The sequence below is a fragment of the Hyperoodon ampullatus genome (assembly GCF_949752795.1).
Source record: "Hyperoodon ampullatus genome assembly, chromosome: 7".
Taxonomy (NCBI): Eukaryota; Metazoa; Chordata; class Mammalia; order Artiodactyla; family Ziphiidae; genus Hyperoodon; species Hyperoodon ampullatus.
Window position 1 is genome coordinate 16,544,536 of NC_136920.1, and position 16,888 is coordinate 16,561,423.

The 16,888-nt window shown below is 38.0% G+C and overlaps 1 protein-coding gene across 3 annotated transcripts in view; it reads left to right on the forward strand.

The window, feature by feature from the left end:
- Positions 1-16,888, forward strand: part of CKAP5 (cytoskeleton associated protein 5) — a gene marked incomplete at its 5' end in the record, with an annotated part of 71,030 nt that overhangs the window by 18,787 nt on the left and 35,355 nt on the right. For all 3 annotated transcript variants that reach the window (XM_079709141.1, XM_079709142.1, XM_079709143.1), the window contains 11 exons: positions 459-563; positions 3,274-3,363; positions 3,469-3,633; positions 4,134-4,262; positions 4,788-4,970; positions 8,191-8,308; positions 8,834-8,940; positions 10,329-10,421; positions 12,795-12,980; positions 13,510-13,604; positions 16,825-16,882. In XM_079709141.1, the coding sequence (XP_079565267.1) occupies positions 459-563; positions 3,274-3,363; positions 3,469-3,633; positions 4,134-4,262; positions 4,788-4,970; positions 8,191-8,308; positions 8,834-8,940; positions 10,329-10,421; positions 12,795-12,980; positions 13,510-13,604; positions 16,825-16,882 (1,329 nt within the window). The remainder of the gene's footprint in view (positions 1-458; positions 564-3,273; positions 3,364-3,468; positions 3,634-4,133; positions 4,263-4,787; positions 4,971-8,190; positions 8,309-8,833; positions 8,941-10,328; positions 10,422-12,794; positions 12,981-13,509; positions 13,605-16,824; positions 16,883-16,888) is intronic.

Consider the following 16,888-nt stretch of genomic DNA (forward strand, 5'->3'; position numbering starts at 1 on the left):
TCGGCAGGCAGACTCTCAACTACTGCACCACCAGGGAAGCCCTTGGGTATAAATTTTAGAACTGGTACTCTGTGGTGTCTTTTGGAGATACAGCGTCTTTTGGCTTTCCTTGCCCCAAAGCAAAGTCAGCAGGCCTCCAGCTTCTCTGCCATTATCAGAGAGCCACCTCCTGCATAGTTGTGCAATGCTGACAGCCCACACTACTACCAACGGAGAGTTAACGATTTGACCTGGTTTTATGTATATTTTATCGGTAGAACTTTAAGATAGGAGACTAAACATAATGAAGGGAAGCTCCCAAATTTGATATTGTCAAGGAAGAATCTTTCCTCTTTTGTAGGAAACAAAGTTGGCTATTCATTACATAATAGCTTTCAGAGTTCTTTTAAGAATAAATTTTCAGTTCCCTTCTATGGGGCTGTGACTCTTTTGTTTTCCTTTCTTTCCACCCTTTGTAGGTTGTTGGAAAGGACACCAATGTCATGTTGGTGGCTCTGGCAGCAAAATGTCTTACTGGCCTGGCTGTTGGGCTAAGGAAGAAATTTGGACAATATGCAGGACACGTAAGTAACACTCCTTTTTTGATACAAATCAACAACGTTATCAAGAATGGCAGGCTAGTTTGCTTTATGCTTTAAAACAGCTTTTTGGCACAGATCTTTATATATATGGGGAAAGTAAATTTCTCACTAAGTTTTGTTAATACTGAGCATAACTCCTTACAACATTTCAATAAAAATGTCAATTGTAACTAAATTCACTAGCTTTATGTAGAAAATCAGGCACTTGACCTAAAGTACTTATTAGTTCAGTTGATTTGCTTATTACTTATCTACTTATTAATATCTTGCTTTGCTCTTAAAATATTATATACAGTATAACAGTATGAAGTATAACTTGTGATAACCAGAACAGAGTAAAAATGAGAGTAGGAAAGGCAATATAAAACCAGAAGTGAGATTAATATATAAGATGTATTTTATGGTGTTTTTCTATTTAAAAAAGTGGTTTACTTATATACTTGAGACATTTTATATAGGTTACACTGTTGGTGATATATCAGTTTATTATAAGAAACTCTGACTAGAGACATTCGTTGAACATAAATTTGGAAGCAATCAAGTTTGCTAACAGCTTTAACAAATTGTGATGTTTTCTTTAATTCTGGCATCTGTCAGTTGGCCTCTAAATCTCATCTGTATTACTTAAAATGGCTCAGCATCCTGAAAATTGACCATAGTGAACTTTAGGGTTTAACTTGCTAGCCACTTGATCATTTGATTCCCTGGATTGACTTTGAGAGTCTCCTAATAGTCTGTAGGCATGTGTCAGTTTTATATTGAAGCAAACATCAAACCTCACTTAATTATGGTATTTGGAGCTTGCTTACTCATAGCATTAAAAATAATTTCAGAGAACTCAACTGAAAAAAATAAGACACTACCAAATAAAAATAAATCATGACTAGCTTGTTACCAGGGAAATAAAAATAAGGGTCTTTAAAACCCTTAAACATGTAAATCACAAATTGGAGTAAAATTATAATCAGTATTTTTATAGTAATCATTACTTATTATATACTATCTCTGTGTGTGTATGGTATCAAGTGTATTGATTAGCTTTTGGTCAGCTTTGTGTTACTTAGAATATTTTATACTTCTGTATTATAATTTTTCAAACTAGAAAACAATCTTTAAAGTACATTTTAATTTACTAAATTTATAGTTAGGTGATTACCTGACAATTTAGTTTGAATTCTGATTCTGGCTTTGTGACATTTTGGTGTACAGCTTAAAGAATGTCTCTAGTGCTTTATAGTTTGGGGTATTTGTCTCCCCTGAAAATTACATCGTATACAGTGTTTGATATCAAGCATGTTAGTGTGGTTCAGCTTTATTTTCCTTAGCTACTTATAAACTGTCCTTTTAGCAATATATATAAAAGTGAACTTTAGCTTTATAGCTATTAAAATATCTTGATTTTTGATTGGCAGGGGGCAAAATGGCTAAAGGGAGTCAATTGTATGGTGACAGATGAGAACTAGACTTTTGGTGGTGAGCACGCTATAGTGTATACAGAAATCGAATTATAATGTGGTACACATGAATCTTAGATAATGTCATGAACCAGTGTTACATCAATAAAAACAAATAAACAGTTTTTAAAGGTATATTGATTTTCAGGTTTATAACTAATTATTAGTATTAAAGAGTCTTCTATATTTCTCCATGGAAACTGTATTTCTTCTGATCTGTATCACTTCTATGAAATTTTTTTTTAAATTGGGTTGGGGGAGGTGCCATTGAGCTTTGCTATATATTTTAGACCTTAAAAAGCAACTTTAATTTGCCTGCCAGCACAGTGCCTGGCTACATATACTCAATACATATACTTGGTATTCAATAAATATTTAATGAATTAGTGATAGTTTATAAGATAAAATAAACATTATAAAAATTCTGACTTTACTGATCTAAACTTAGTACTTGAGTAAGAAGATACAGTTCTGATCAAAATTGCTATAATTTCTGGTACCGTGTCTTTTTTCTTTAGTGTAGTGAAGAGGCAGAAGACATCGCAGTCCTATCAGAATCTTGGGTGGAGAGGAAGAATTGTATACTATACCTGTTCCCCTACCCTAGAACCACCTAGTTGAGAATCATTTTGTCCAATAAGAGTTGTTACTGATAAAAATGATTGTAAGGTTGCATATAAGGTACAGATGCAAAAAAAAAAAAGGTTGAGAAACATTGCTGTGGTGGTATAGGCATAAGATTGTTCCAGCATAAGATTCTTGTGCCCTTCAAGAAAGGAAATGACTTCTTAATCCAACTTAGATGTTTACTTTTTTTGTTTATTTTGGTAGAGGCAAACATTGTTTTAGTAAGTTTTATTGAGATGTAACTTACATACTATAAAATTCACCGTCTTAAAGTATATAATTCAGTGGTTTTAGTATATTCATAAGGGTGTGTTACCATCACTACTATCTAATTCCAGAACATTTTCACCACCCCAAAAAGAAACCCTATATCCATTAGCAGTCACTCCCCATTCTCCCCTCCCCTAGACCCTGGCAACAACTGATATACTTTCTGCTTCTGTGGATTTGAAGTTTCGTACAAATGGAATAATACACGTGTGGTCCTTTGTGACTGACATCTTTCACTTAGCGTAATGTTTTCAAAGTTCATCCATGTTGTAGCATATATCAGTACATCATTCCTTTTTTTTTTTTTTTGCCGAATATATTCCAACTATTCACCTTTAAAGGTTGTACCAACCATTTTGGAGAAATTCAAAGAGAAGAAGCCTCAAGTGGTACAAGCCCTGCAGGAGGCAATTGATGCAATCTTTCTTACTGTAAGTTGAGTTTGTGGTTTTGTCTAAAGTAAAGTTTGTCAATGTAATATTTTGATTGTTCTTTATGTTTGAGAAAAGCTTATTGACCACATTTTCTTTCTAAAGACCACACTACAGAACATCAGTGAGGATGTTTTAGCAGTAATGGATAATAAAAATCCAACCATCAAGCAGCAGACATCTCTTTTTATTGCAAGAAGCTTCCGCCACTGCACTGCTTCTACCCTGCCAAAGAGCTTACTGAAGCCCTTTTGTGCTGCTCTACTTAAGGTATAGACTCTCTTTGAAATTGAGGAAATATTTTATACCTAGGCAAGATTTTGTTTTTTCTATTGATTGTGTACAGTGACTACTTGACTTTAAGACTGTAGATTATTGTCTTTTGAGGAGAGACCCTCTGTAGCTTTGAAAATTGAATCCAAATTCTTGTATTATTTATGTTCCTGTTCTTGAAGAAAAGCACAAATTAGCTTTATAATTTCACTAACTACTAAAACTTTTATTTCTTATTTGGCCCATAAACTGATATTCATCTGGATCTGGTCAAGCACAGGCATCCAGTTTAGAGTATTTAAAGATCATTTGACTATGAAGCATTTTAGATAGAGGGTAAGAGGAAGGGTAACTTAATTGGCAAATAGAAAGCTAAGCTTAGATTCTGTGAATTGTAAAAAGCAAATTCTTTATCTAACAACCATCAGTCTGAATTAAAATCAGTAATACCTAAAGAACCTTGTATCAAGATCGTCTTGCTTACTTTCGGACTATAGCACATCAATGATTCTGCTCCTGAAGTCAGAGATGCTGCATTTGAAGCATTGGGTACTGCTTTGAAGGTGGTTGGTGAGAAAGCAGTAAACCCATTCTTAGCTGATGTCGACAAACTCAAGCTTGATAAGGTAGGTTAGTAATGGGTTGTAATGAAATTGGATAGCGGTCCTGTCTCTGTGCAATATGGGTTTGTTTACTGATATCCTTTCGATCAGAATTTCTTGATTAGTAGAAATATCTTTCAAATTATAAAAAATAAAATAAAATAAAATTGAGTGACCAATCTGTAGAGGAGGTAAAAATGATGTCTTGAGTTAATTTCATTTCTAATATCTGGAAAATTGCCTTTCTAAATATGAATGTCTTCCATCAAAAATATGGTTATTGTTTGTTTTTAATTTTCATTGGAGTATAGTTGATTTACAGTGTTGTGTGAGTTTCTGCTGTACAGCAAAGTGAATCAGTTATACATATACATATATCCTAATGTATATCTACTGCCAAGAAAATATGGATAATTTATCTTTGTTGAAAAGGAAACTTTTCTCTCTGAATTCTCATGTAGTTGTGGTTTAGAAATGACTTATTAAGTAATGTAATGATTGTGTTTCAAAGTTAGGCTCAGTGACGTCTATCTCAATTTCATTCTCCAGATCAAAGAATGTTCAGAAAAAGTAGAGCTCGTACATGGTAAGAAAGCTGGACTTGCAGCTGACAAGAAGGAGTTCAAGCCTGTGCCAGGAAGAGCTGCTGCTTCAGGGGCTACAGGAGATAAGGACACAAAGGACATTTCAGCACCCAAACCAGGACCCTTAAAAAAGGCACCTGCTACTAAGGTTAATAGATGACTTGGAAAATATGGTTTAAAAATTAGAATTTAGTAAGGTAGGGTCTGAATCTCAGGTTCAGGGTTGTTCTTCAATATGATTTCATTTGAGAGATGAACTCATTACAACATTCAAAATACAGCAGAGCATCTTTTAATGAAGATAGCATATTCCAATAGTACATTTGGTTATTTGAAACCTATATAGAGATAAAAATGGTAATGAAGATACAGGAGTACATTTTAAGGCATCAGAAAATATCATTAAATAATGAAATAGGGACTTCCCTGGTGGCACAGTGGTTAAGAATCCACCTGCCAATGCAGGGGACACGGGTTCAATTCCTGGTCTGGGAAGATCCCACATGCCGCGGAGCAACTAAGCCCGTGTGCTACAACTGCTGAGCCTGCGAGCCACAACTACTGAGCCCAGGTGCCACAACTACTGAAGCCCACGCACCTAGACCCTGTGCTCCGCAACAAGAGAAGCCACTGCAATGAGAAGCCCGCGCGCCACAGCAAAGAGTAGCCCCTGCCTGCTGCAACTAGAGAAAGCCCGCGTGCAGCAACGCAGCCAAAAATAAATAAAATAAATTTATTAAAAATAATAATAATGATGAAATAGTATGGCAGGGTACATAACATTAATAACGTAAGTTCATTTTCTAACCTAACATAAGGTCATTTTGCTAATAATGCTCTGGAATTGCAGCACCGAGTCTCCATTCCATCAGGGTCTCACTTTGTAGTGTAGAAGAGGGGGAAATGACCAAAGGCAAATATGGCATTCTTACAGTGAACACTTTTCTTGGACTGGATTCTCTTAAGCATGAAGTTATCTGCTGAAAATGCAAGAAGTTTGATTCTCTTTTCCACCCTGAACCCCAGCCTGGAGTTAGGAGAAGAGAACTGATATTTAGTGAGCTTTACTTTGTGAAGCATTTTACCTACATAATCTCATTTAATCATCATAACAACCCTTGAGATAAGCGTTTTGTGATCCCTGTTTTTCCAGAAAAGGAAATAGGGCTCAGCAAGGCTAAATGTCCTGCACATGCTCTTACAATTCACTTGTTTGTTTATTCTGTCTCCCCACACTGTATTGTAAACTTTAAAGGATAGAGATCTTATCACTGCTTGATGCCTTGTGCCTAGAAGAGGCTCTGGCATATAGCAGGAATTCTGCATATATTTGTTGAATGACCAGAGTTGCAGAACTGGGATTTGAGCCCAGGTATCTAGCTACAGAGTCTGTGTACTTTCATGTTATGCTGTCTCTTCAGTACTCCAGTACAGGGAGTTGGCAGCTATTTTCTCCTTTCTCACCAGCTCCTGCCTCTCTGGACAGTGACCTGGGCGCAGCACCTTAAGACCTTTTCTTATCTTGCTGAACCTTTCCATGCTAGCTGGCTTTCTCTTATAAAGGATTCTTTTCCTTCCCCCAAGAATAAGCTGAGGGTGGGGTGGGGAAGGACCTGCTTTTGTTCTTTTGAAAAACTCAGTAGGACAGTATCAGCCAATAAACCTACTAAGCCAATAAACATGTATGTCTATGTTTAAAAAAAAAAAGTAGGAGATGTATTAATTGAGGTGCCTCTCAATTAATAAAACAGAGTACTGTTATATACAAGAAAGGATCCAGAAGAGGTGTTCTAGTAAATCAAAGAGTGTAAAATTTTCTATTTTTACAGTGAGAAAACAATTAACTCTCTCTTCATGGGGTAGTTATTATGAACCAATAAAATCATAGTGCTAATGTGAACTGGCAAGTGTTAGAGGTTTCCATTGGATTAAAAACCAGCATCTTAGCTTTGCTAACCCCACCTTAAAAGCTCAGAATATGTTCAAGATAACAGTGGTTTCAGAACAGCTCTGGATGTTCAAGACTAATTTGGTCCTCTGTCATTTTATCTTTTCTTTTTAGGTTTGGGCATTGCTTAACAAATATCCAAAATAGGTAGAAGGAATGATGTGAACAGTGATGTGTGTTGCCATATTAATGTTACTGCCCTTGGCTGTGTACCTTATGACAAACTGCTATTGTGAGCTTTCAAAACTGGGGGTGACATAAATTTAAATCAAGATATTTAAATAGAATATTAGCAGATAGAATCCAGTGGGTACAATAGAAAGTATGAGCAACTGAACTTTATTCCAGGATTGCAAGGATAGTTTGATATTAGAAAAATTACTGAATTTATAGATCAAAAGAAGTCTAATTTCAGACACTGAAAAGGAATATAATAAATTTCAACATGTCTTCTTGATAAAAATTCTTAACCATATAGAAATGGATGGATACTTTGACATGATTAAGTATATCATTTTTATAGATTATATGATCATATTCTTGGAAAACCCAAGCAAGTCAACTGGAAAACTAATAAAACAATAAAAAATATTCAGTGAGATGGCCATCTTCAACATAACTAGAACACTCACTGAAACTGGCATAACACCTCTTTTCCTTCACAAATTAGATAGTTCTACAGTGAGTAATAACATATTCTCATGTTACTTGGAGTAACTTTGTGGTTAAATAGTGAGTAAATGTTATAACTCAGAAACTGCCCTTTACTAGTGTAGGAAGGATCTAGAGGCATTTAAAGGCATCAAACATTAATTCTCAAATTAATCTGTAAATGTAGCATAAATGTAGCATAAACCAGTTCATCGTTTTTATTTCATTTATCTCATTAGCTCATTTTGAATTAGAGGTTCTTTTTTTTTTAAATTTATTTTTGGCTACATTGGGTCTTCATTGCTGCTCGTGGACTTTTCTCTAGTTGCTGTTGTCTTTGTTGTGGTGCTCGGGCTTCTCATTGCGGTGGCTTCTCTTGTAGTGGAGCACGGGCTCTAGGCACGTGGGCTTCAGTAATTGTGGTACACAGGCTTAGTTGCTCCGCGGCCTGTGGGATCTTCCCGGACCAGGGCTCAAACCCATGTCCCCTGTATTGGCAGGCGGATTCTTAACCACTGCGCCACCAGGGAAGCCCTAGAGGTTCTTAATACAGCTTCTGCAGATTCCCTGTGAATGATCTTCCGGAGGTCTGTCTGCCCTTGAAACTGCTAAATTCTGTGGGCCCCAAAATATGGGTCTTTTTGTTGTCGCTGTTGGTTGAGTGATCCCTCATTTTAATCAAATTTTTGAGGAATCTCTAACCCCAAAATGTCTAAGAATCACTATTCTAAATCCTTAAGTGGTTTAATATTTTTCTGTTTGCTTTTAGCCTGGCGGGCCACCGAAGAAGGGGAAACCAGCTGCACTAGGAGGCACCGGGAGCACTGGAACCAAGAACAAGAAAGGGTTGGAGACTAAAGAAACAGTGGAGCCTGAGCTCTCGGTCAGTATTATATAGTATGCCTCAAACTCAAAACCACGGAAGGTCATTGCCTATGAGGAGATTCAAGTTCTTTCTTTTCTGAGTTCTGTAACATATAGTTAATGGATGTCTTTTTAGCTTATTGAAACTGTGCCTTGGACAAACTTCCCCTTTACAGCAGTATAATAGAATCCTCAGATACTAAAACACACCTATGGGAGTGTTCTTGTAGTTTTGGCTGGGGTATTCTTTTTTTTTTTTTTTTTTTTTTTTTTTTTCGGTAGGCGGGCCTCCCACTGTTGTGGCCTTTCCCCTTGCGGAGCACAGGCTCCGGACGCGCAGGCTCAGCGGCCATGGCTCACGGGCCCAGCCGCTCTGCGGCATGTGGGATCTTCCCAGACCGGGGCACGAACCCGTGTCCCCTGCATCGGCAGGCGGACTCTCAACCACTGTGCCACCAGGGAAGCCCCTTGGCTGGGGTATTCTTACATTCTTGCCATCTGTTTCTTTAAGCACTTATTAATGTTAATGTTTTGTATCTTACAGATAGAAGTATGTGAAGAAAAAGCTTCAGCTGTCCTTCCTGCTACCTGTATACAGCTTCTAGACAGCAGTAACTGGAAGGAAAGGCTGGCCTGTATGGAAGAGTTCCAAAAGGTGGGTGCACAGGGATGAGTTGAATGTGAAAGAAAATTACATCATACAGAAGTGATGAATTGATAAATGAAGGACTAGTCCTAATTGCTGTATTTTATAACCAGTGAACATGTCTGCAGGGTGTTAACTAAAGATGAGGTGGGGTTTTTATTTGCTTTTTAGCTGTGTGGTATTTATCTTTCAACATCTGCTTTCTGTGGCTTCTATCAGCTCATAACCTAAGTGATGCATATTCAAGAAAATTAGGTTTATTCTGAATTATAAGGCTTACATGAATTTTATTTTATTTTTAATTAATTTTTTTTTTTTTTTTGGCTATGTTGGGTCTTTGTTGCTGCGCTCAGGCTTTCTCTGGTTGTGGTGAGCAGGGGCTACTCTTCGTTGAGGTGTGTGCGGGCTTCTCATTGCAGTGGCTTCTCTCATTGCAGAGCACGGGCTCTAGGCACAGGGGCTTCAGTATTTGAAGCACGTGAGCTCAGTAGTTGCAGCATGCAGGCCCTAGAGCGTGCGGGCTTTAGTAGTTGCGGCGCGTGGGCTCAGTAGTTGCAGTGCGTGGGCTCTAGGGCGCACAGGCATCAGTAGTTGTGGCACACGGGCTTAGTTGCTCTGTGGCATGTGGGATCTTCCCAAACCCGGGATCAAACCCATGTCCCCTGCATTGGCAGGCGGATTCTTAACCACTGTGCCACCAGGGAAGTCCCTGAATTTTAATATTATGGTATTAAACTTACTAGGCAAACAGGTCTCTTCATGTAAACCACCCCTCATCCATTTCTATGTTTCCCTCTTTGTTGTCATGATTCTCAGAAGAATAGGTACTATCACTTGGTATGAGAATCTTCTTTAAAAAAAATCTGTGTTGGACAGGAGCATGGTGGTTTATTTTGGCACACACTCTTTGATTCTAATGAGGAGGGGTGTGGAGAAACTGCAAGAATGCTGCAACTTGTGCCAGGAGTCCTGGCTTCCAGTCCTGCATCCGCCACTCAGGCTTAGCCCTGAGGTGTGCTTCTTTGAAACCTGTACTTAAATGCTTCTAACCTACTCTACTTTGCTATGTTTTTAGGAAAATTGAATAAGTCAAAATATGTATAAGCAGTTTCTGTCATACACTGGGCAAATTAAAACTGTTACTGTTACTATCTATGGGACAAATTATTTGTGAATTCCTGAAACATGAAAAAAAGAGTTTCAGTGGCATCACTATAACAACCATATACCAAACATCCAACTTAAAAAACAAAGTAAACAAGCTCTCTCTGTGACCCTCCTCATTTCCATTCCCCTCCCTCCTTCAAAGGTAAACACGTAATTGATTTGGTATATACTGTTCCCTTGGAACTAATCGTTAATCCCTTAACTCTCATACTATCTTGTTTTACTTCAAGGCTGTTGAACTAATGGACCGAACTGAAATGCCATGCCAGGCATTAGTGAGGATGCTGGCCAAGAAACCTGGATGGAAAGAAACTAATTTTCAGGTATATTTAAATTAGAGATTTAATGTCTTTTATTGAAGTAATTTTCATTACATCATCCCATGGTGTATTAAAGAGGTATAGTTTGGTCATTTTTAGCTTGTTCTTTTTTTAAAAATCACTCAGCCAATGTGTCATGTAATTTTAAATGAACAGTGGAATGTGTGCATTTTGATTAAACACATAACTCTAACTTGGTGCACTTAGGAGTTTATATATATACAAATACTTACTGTTTGTTAATTCATATGTATGCATTTTTCTCATTATTTAGGCCTGGAAGCCCTCTAATATAGGGAGGGATGAACAATGAGATAGCTTTCTTATTTCTTTGCATAAAAAATAAATGTAGTCTTTAAATTGCCAATAAAAAATTACCACATAATCGGTTTAACTCATTAACTGATAATAGATATGAAATTGAGCAGTACCGTTATTTAGTCTAAAAAGTAGGTGTAAAGGGAGGTATAGGAAAGTAATACATGAAGGAAAACGGGAAAAGAATTTTCTTCTCCTCCTCTAGACATACATAGAGCTGATGGGAAACAAAAGTTTGAAATGTATCAGGTTTATTTTTGGCTTCCTGCTAGTCTCTTTTTTACTTCTGTTTTGCCGCCTCTTATTCTCTGTTTAGGACCTTAGCTCCCTTGCTCACTGTTCCCTTAGCACTGCATTATAACCTCATCCATACCATCCAGCTCCACAAAGGTTTCCCGTGCCAGAAGGTTCTGATACTGCCTTCTTCCCCTCACACCACCACTTTTAAAACTCCCCTTACGTAGCTTCTCAGATAGGTGAAAGAAGCACACCTGATTTGAGCTAATACCCTTCTTTGTATTATTCGATCCATAACAAGAGATAATTTTATATCTTTTTTTCCTTTATAACAACTTTCCTGAGGGTATAAAATTGTTTTAAAGGGTTCAGTGCAGCTGTTTTTAGTCTATACACATAGTCAGCAACTCCTACCACTATTTAATTTTAGAATATTTTCATCACCCCGAAGAGAAACCCCATACCCATCAGTAGTCACTCTCTATTCCTCCCCAAGTCCCCACCCCCAGTCCCTGGCAACAATTAATCTACTTTCTCTCTCTATGGATCACTTCTCCTGGACATTTCATGTAAATAGAATGATGTGGCCTTTTGTGTCTGGCTTTTACTTAGCATAATGTTTTCAAGGTTCATCCATACTGCAGCATATATCAACTCTACAGTCTTTTGTTGCTAAACAGTATTCCATCGTATGGATATACAACATTTTATTTACCCATTCATAAGTTCTTTGTTTTTTCTTCGGCTGTGTCACGCAGCATATGGAATCTTAGTTTTCCAACCAGGGATCCCGTGCCCCTTTCATTGGAAGCACGGAGTCTTAACCACTGGACCACCAGGGAAGTCCCTACCCATTCATAAGTTGATGGGCATTTGCATTGTTTCTGCTTTGGGGCTATTGTGAATAATGCTACTGTGAACTTTCATGTACAAGCTTTTGTGTGAACACATGTATATACCTAGAAGTAGAATTGCTGGGTCTTATGGTAACTGTGTTTAACTTTTTGAGGAACTGACAAACTGTTTTCTAAAGTGGCTGTACCATTTTATCTTTGCACTAGCAGTGCAGGAGAGTTCCAGTTTCTCTACTTCCTTGCCAACACTTGTTATTTAAATATTCAAACAGGACAAAGGGAAATATTTTTGGTCAAAAGTGTCTGAAGTCCCAGACATCTGCCATCATCACATTAATATCTTTATATTGTTTTTCACAGTTCCTTCCATTCTTCCACTTAAAAATCTACAAATTCTTTAAATCTCTCAAGTTCTGGTGTGTGTGTGTGGGTGTGTGTGTGTGTGTGTACACAAGGGTTGTAATTCTTTTTGTGGGCAACTCTAGTAGGAACTCTGAATTAGTATGGTCATTTTATTATGTATTTCAGGATGTATGCTCAGTATGCAGATAACCATAGGAGAAGAATATAGAAATTATATTTTTCAATTCATAAACTTCATGTGGTAACATTGCTTGTTAATATTTTAAAACACTGAGTGTTTTTTTTTTTCTGTCTTAGCTGTCAGCTACATTAATTGATAACAATTAAAGGATAAAAATTATTTTGGTTTAAAATTTGATTTTAGTTTGGTCATGTTCTCAGCTGTTACATCTTCAGGCTGCTATAAAAATAAGTAAATAAATAAATGTCTTTGGGCAATTCCCTGGCGGACCAGTGGTTAGGACTTGGCACTTTCACTGCCGAGGGCCCGGTTCAATCTCTGGTCAGGGAACTAAGATCCCACAAGCCGCGTGGCATGCCCCACCCCCGCCAAAAAAAATGTCTTTGGCTTACTCATAACTTTCTGATACTTATCCTTGTTCAGGTGATGCAAATGAAGCTTCACATAGTTGCTTTGATTGCCCAGAAGGGAAATTTTTCCAAAACTTCAGCTCAGATCGTCTTAGATGGCCTTGTAGACAAGATTGGAGATGTGAAATGTGGAAACAATGCAAAAGAAGCTATGACAGCAATAGCTGAAGCTTGTATGTTGCCATGGACAGCTGAACAGGTTAGTGACACAGAGCTCTCTTTCCTCAAGTTTTCCCAGTTTTTTCCCAAATTTTAATTTAAAGTTATTAGTTAAACTTTAGTTCTTTTCTTCTCAAGTAAAACCTTTTCTGATACTGTTTTACGTTTACCTTTAGTAGTTTTTGCACTGTTGCCTGATAATTAAAATTGTCTTAGTCAAGAATATTCTATTAAGAATGAAAGTAATTTTCTCTTAAGACATTATCATCCAGAGTGACCACTAATGAAAAGTTGTAAACAGTCCAGATTGCCTTTTAAGAAAATTTTTTTTATTGAAGTATTAGTTGATGTACAATACTGTGAGAATGCTTTTAATACTTCTGTCACTTACCTCATTTTCTTGTGTAAATTAAATATTTCATTCCTAAGGCATTCTTGCGGTTGTGTTAGCATCAGGAAAACCATGCTTAATCCACTACTGCCTTAATGTCAAGCTATATTTCTGTGAGAAATATGAGAGAAAACACAGATCTGTTTTGTTTTTTTGTATGTTTGTTTTTCCACTCCAGGTTATGTCAATGGCTTTCTCACAGAAGAATCCCAAGAATCAGTCAGAAACTCTGAATTGGCTATCAAATGCAATAAAAGAATTTGGTTTTTCTGGGTAAGTCAGAAAGAAATCAAGTACATGTTTTGCCAGTCTCTAACTGGTGATTATATTTGTTGTAGCTATTGCTGCTTATTTCTGAGAAGCCAGAGCTGGATTGTCTATAATTTATATAAAACAAGACTACCTTTGTTCCTGAAAAGCCTATATTGGCTTGTGCTCCTGCATTTTGATATCCACTAATATTAGAGTTCTCTAAGTTATTTTTCCTCAGGTATTTGTAACTGTCCCACAGAAAAGCCAGTTCCAAGGATTCCTAGTCAAATACATTTGGAAAATACTATATAAAATCACACTTGTTTAGAGATATGTAGTGCACGTTGGAAAATTAAAGGCTCTCAGAAGTCCTGCAGTTGAGACACTTGTTTAACCCACTCTTTCCCAAAGTTATTTGCCTATTGAACACATTTGTTTACAGTAGTCCCCCGCTTATCTGTGGTTTCACCTTCCACAGTTTCAGTTACCCACAGTCAACTGCAGTCAAAAAATATTAAATGGAAAATTTCAGAAATAAACAATTTATAAGTTTGAAACTGTGGGCCGTTCTGAGTAGCATAATGAAATCTCACTCTGTCCTGCCAGGGATATGAATCATTCCTTTGTCCAGTGTATCCCACCCATCAGTCATTTAGTAGCTGTCTCAGTTACAGATGGATCCTTGTGGTATTGCAGTGCTGCTGTTCAAGTAACCCTTATTTTACTTAATAATGGCCCCATGGGACTTCCCTGGCTGTCCAGTGGTTGGGACTTTGCCTTCCAATGCAGAGGGTGTGGGTTCGATCCCTGGTCAGCGAGCTAAGATCCCCCATGCCTCGTGGCCAAAAAACCAAAACATAAATCAATAAAGATTTTAAAAATGGTCCACATAAAAAAAGTCTTAAAAAAAAAATTGGGGGCTTCCCTGGTGGCGCAGTGGTTGGGAGTCCGCCTGCCGATGCAGGGGACACGGGTTCGTGCCCCGGTCCGGGAGGATCCCACATGCCGTGGAGCGGCTGCGCCCGTGAGCCATGGCCGCTCAGCCTGCGCGTCCGGAGCCTGTGCTCCACAACGGGAGAGGCCACAACAGTGAGAGGCCCGCGTACCACAAAAAAAAAAAATTTGCCCCAAAGTGCAAGAGTAGAGATGCTGGCAATTTGGATATGCTAAAAAGAAGCTGTAAAGTGCTTCCTTTAAGTGAAAAAGTGAAAGTTCTCAACTCTGTAAGGAAAGAAAAAAATGGCGTGCTGAGGTTGCTAAGATCTACAGTAAGAATCTTCTATCCATAAATTGTGAAGGAAAAAGAAATTCGTGAGTTTCATTGTTGCACCTCAAACTGCAAACATTGTAAGTGCTTAGTTAAGATGGAAAAGGCATTAAATTTTTGGGTGGAAGACATAAACGGAAAGAAAACATGACTGATGGCGATGTGTTCCACCCAAAAGCATGCAGACTATGAAGATTTCAGTAAGGGATCCCCTGAAACAAGTGACACCAAGCCATTTACTGCAAGTAAGGATGGCTACACAGATTCAGAAACAGGTTGGGACTGAAAAATGTAAAAATTACAGGAGAGGCTGCATTTGCCAGTGAAGCAGCCGCTGCATTTCTGGTAGAGTTGAAAAAATTGATTAAGGAGAAAGAACACACTCACATAACTTTTATTACAGCATATTGTTATAACTGTTCTGTTATTAGTTATTATTGCTAATCTCTTACTGTGTCTAATTTATAAATTAAACTTTATCATAGTTCCATAAGTATAAGAAAAAAATAGTATATGTAGTACTATCCACGGTTTCAGGTATCCACTGGGGGCTCTTGGAAGGTATCCCTCCCAGATAAGGGGGAACTATTGTATTTTATTTAACAAAATTTTATAGACTTACTTTATGCCTGGCACTTTCTAAATAATAACTCATTTGATTCAATCATCATTAAAAACCATGTGAGGTATTGTTCTCTCCTTTTATAGATGAGGAAACTAGGGCACAGAAAGCTTAAGTGATCTGCCCAAGTCACAGTTAGAAAGTGGCAAAGCCAAGATTTTTTTTTTTTTAATAAAGTTATTTTATTTATTTATTTTTGGCTGCATTGGGTCTTCATTGCTGTGCGCGGGCTTTCTCTAGTTGCGGCGAGCAGGGGCTACTCTTCGTTGCGGTGCGCAGGCTTCTCATTGCGGTGGCTTCTCTTGTTGCAGAGCACGGGCTCTAGGCGCGCGGGCTTCAGTAGTTGTGGCACGCAGGCTCAGTAGTTGTGGCTTGCGGGCTCTAGAGCTCAGGCTCAGTAGTTGCGGTGCACAGGCTTAGTTGCTCCGCGGCATGTGGGATCTTCCTGGACCAGGGCTTGAACCCATGTCCCTCGCATTGGCAGGCAGATTCTTAACCACTGCGCCACTACGGAAGTCCTGGGAGAAAAACATTCTAGATGAAGGGAACAGCAAGTGCAAAAGCCCTGTGGCAGGAGCACACGTGATATATTTTAAAAGAGCAAGGAGTCATTGTTCTTCAGAATGCAGTTGGAGTAGAAGAGTGAGGGAGTAGGGAGTGGTAGGAGATAAAGATTGAAGAAAGAACAGGGGCCCAGGTTGTGTAGGGCCTCAAAGTTTTGAATAAATTGGAAACCATTAGATAGTTTTGAGCAGGAGAATACGAGGATTACTCAGACTATAGTCAGAGAGAACAGATAGTGAAGATCAAGGGCAGAAGCAGGGAGACTAATTAGAAGACTACTGAAATAATCCTGTCAAGAAATAATATGGCTTGGAAGTATTATGACTCAGAATATATTTTGAAGGTAGAACTAAGCAAGATATTGAACTTAAGAGAGAAGAGGAGTCAAGGGTGACTCTGAGGAGTCAAGGATGGCCTGAGCAACTGGAGAATGAAGTGGCTGTTTACTGAGATAGGGAAAACTGTGGGAAGAACAGGTTTAGGGGGTCGGGCTGTGGACAATCAGGAGTTTGGTTTTGACAGATGTAGGATATCTACTAGACATAAAAATGGAAATGTCACAAAGGCAGTCGGATATATGAATCTGGAGTTCAGGAAAGAGATCAACACTGGATTGGTCTAATGCATATAGATAGTATTTAAAGCTTACTTTAAATGAGTGTAGAAGGAGAATAGGTGAAACTCAGGACATATCTAAAGGAAGCTGGTTCTGGAGTCTGGCTTTATAAAACTCCATTGAGTATTTTGAGGTTTCACTTGTTTTTCATTCTAAGTATCATTTCTTCTAGATTGAACGTGAAAGCTTTCATTAGCAATGTGAAGACGGCTCTTGCTGCAACAAACCCGGTGAGT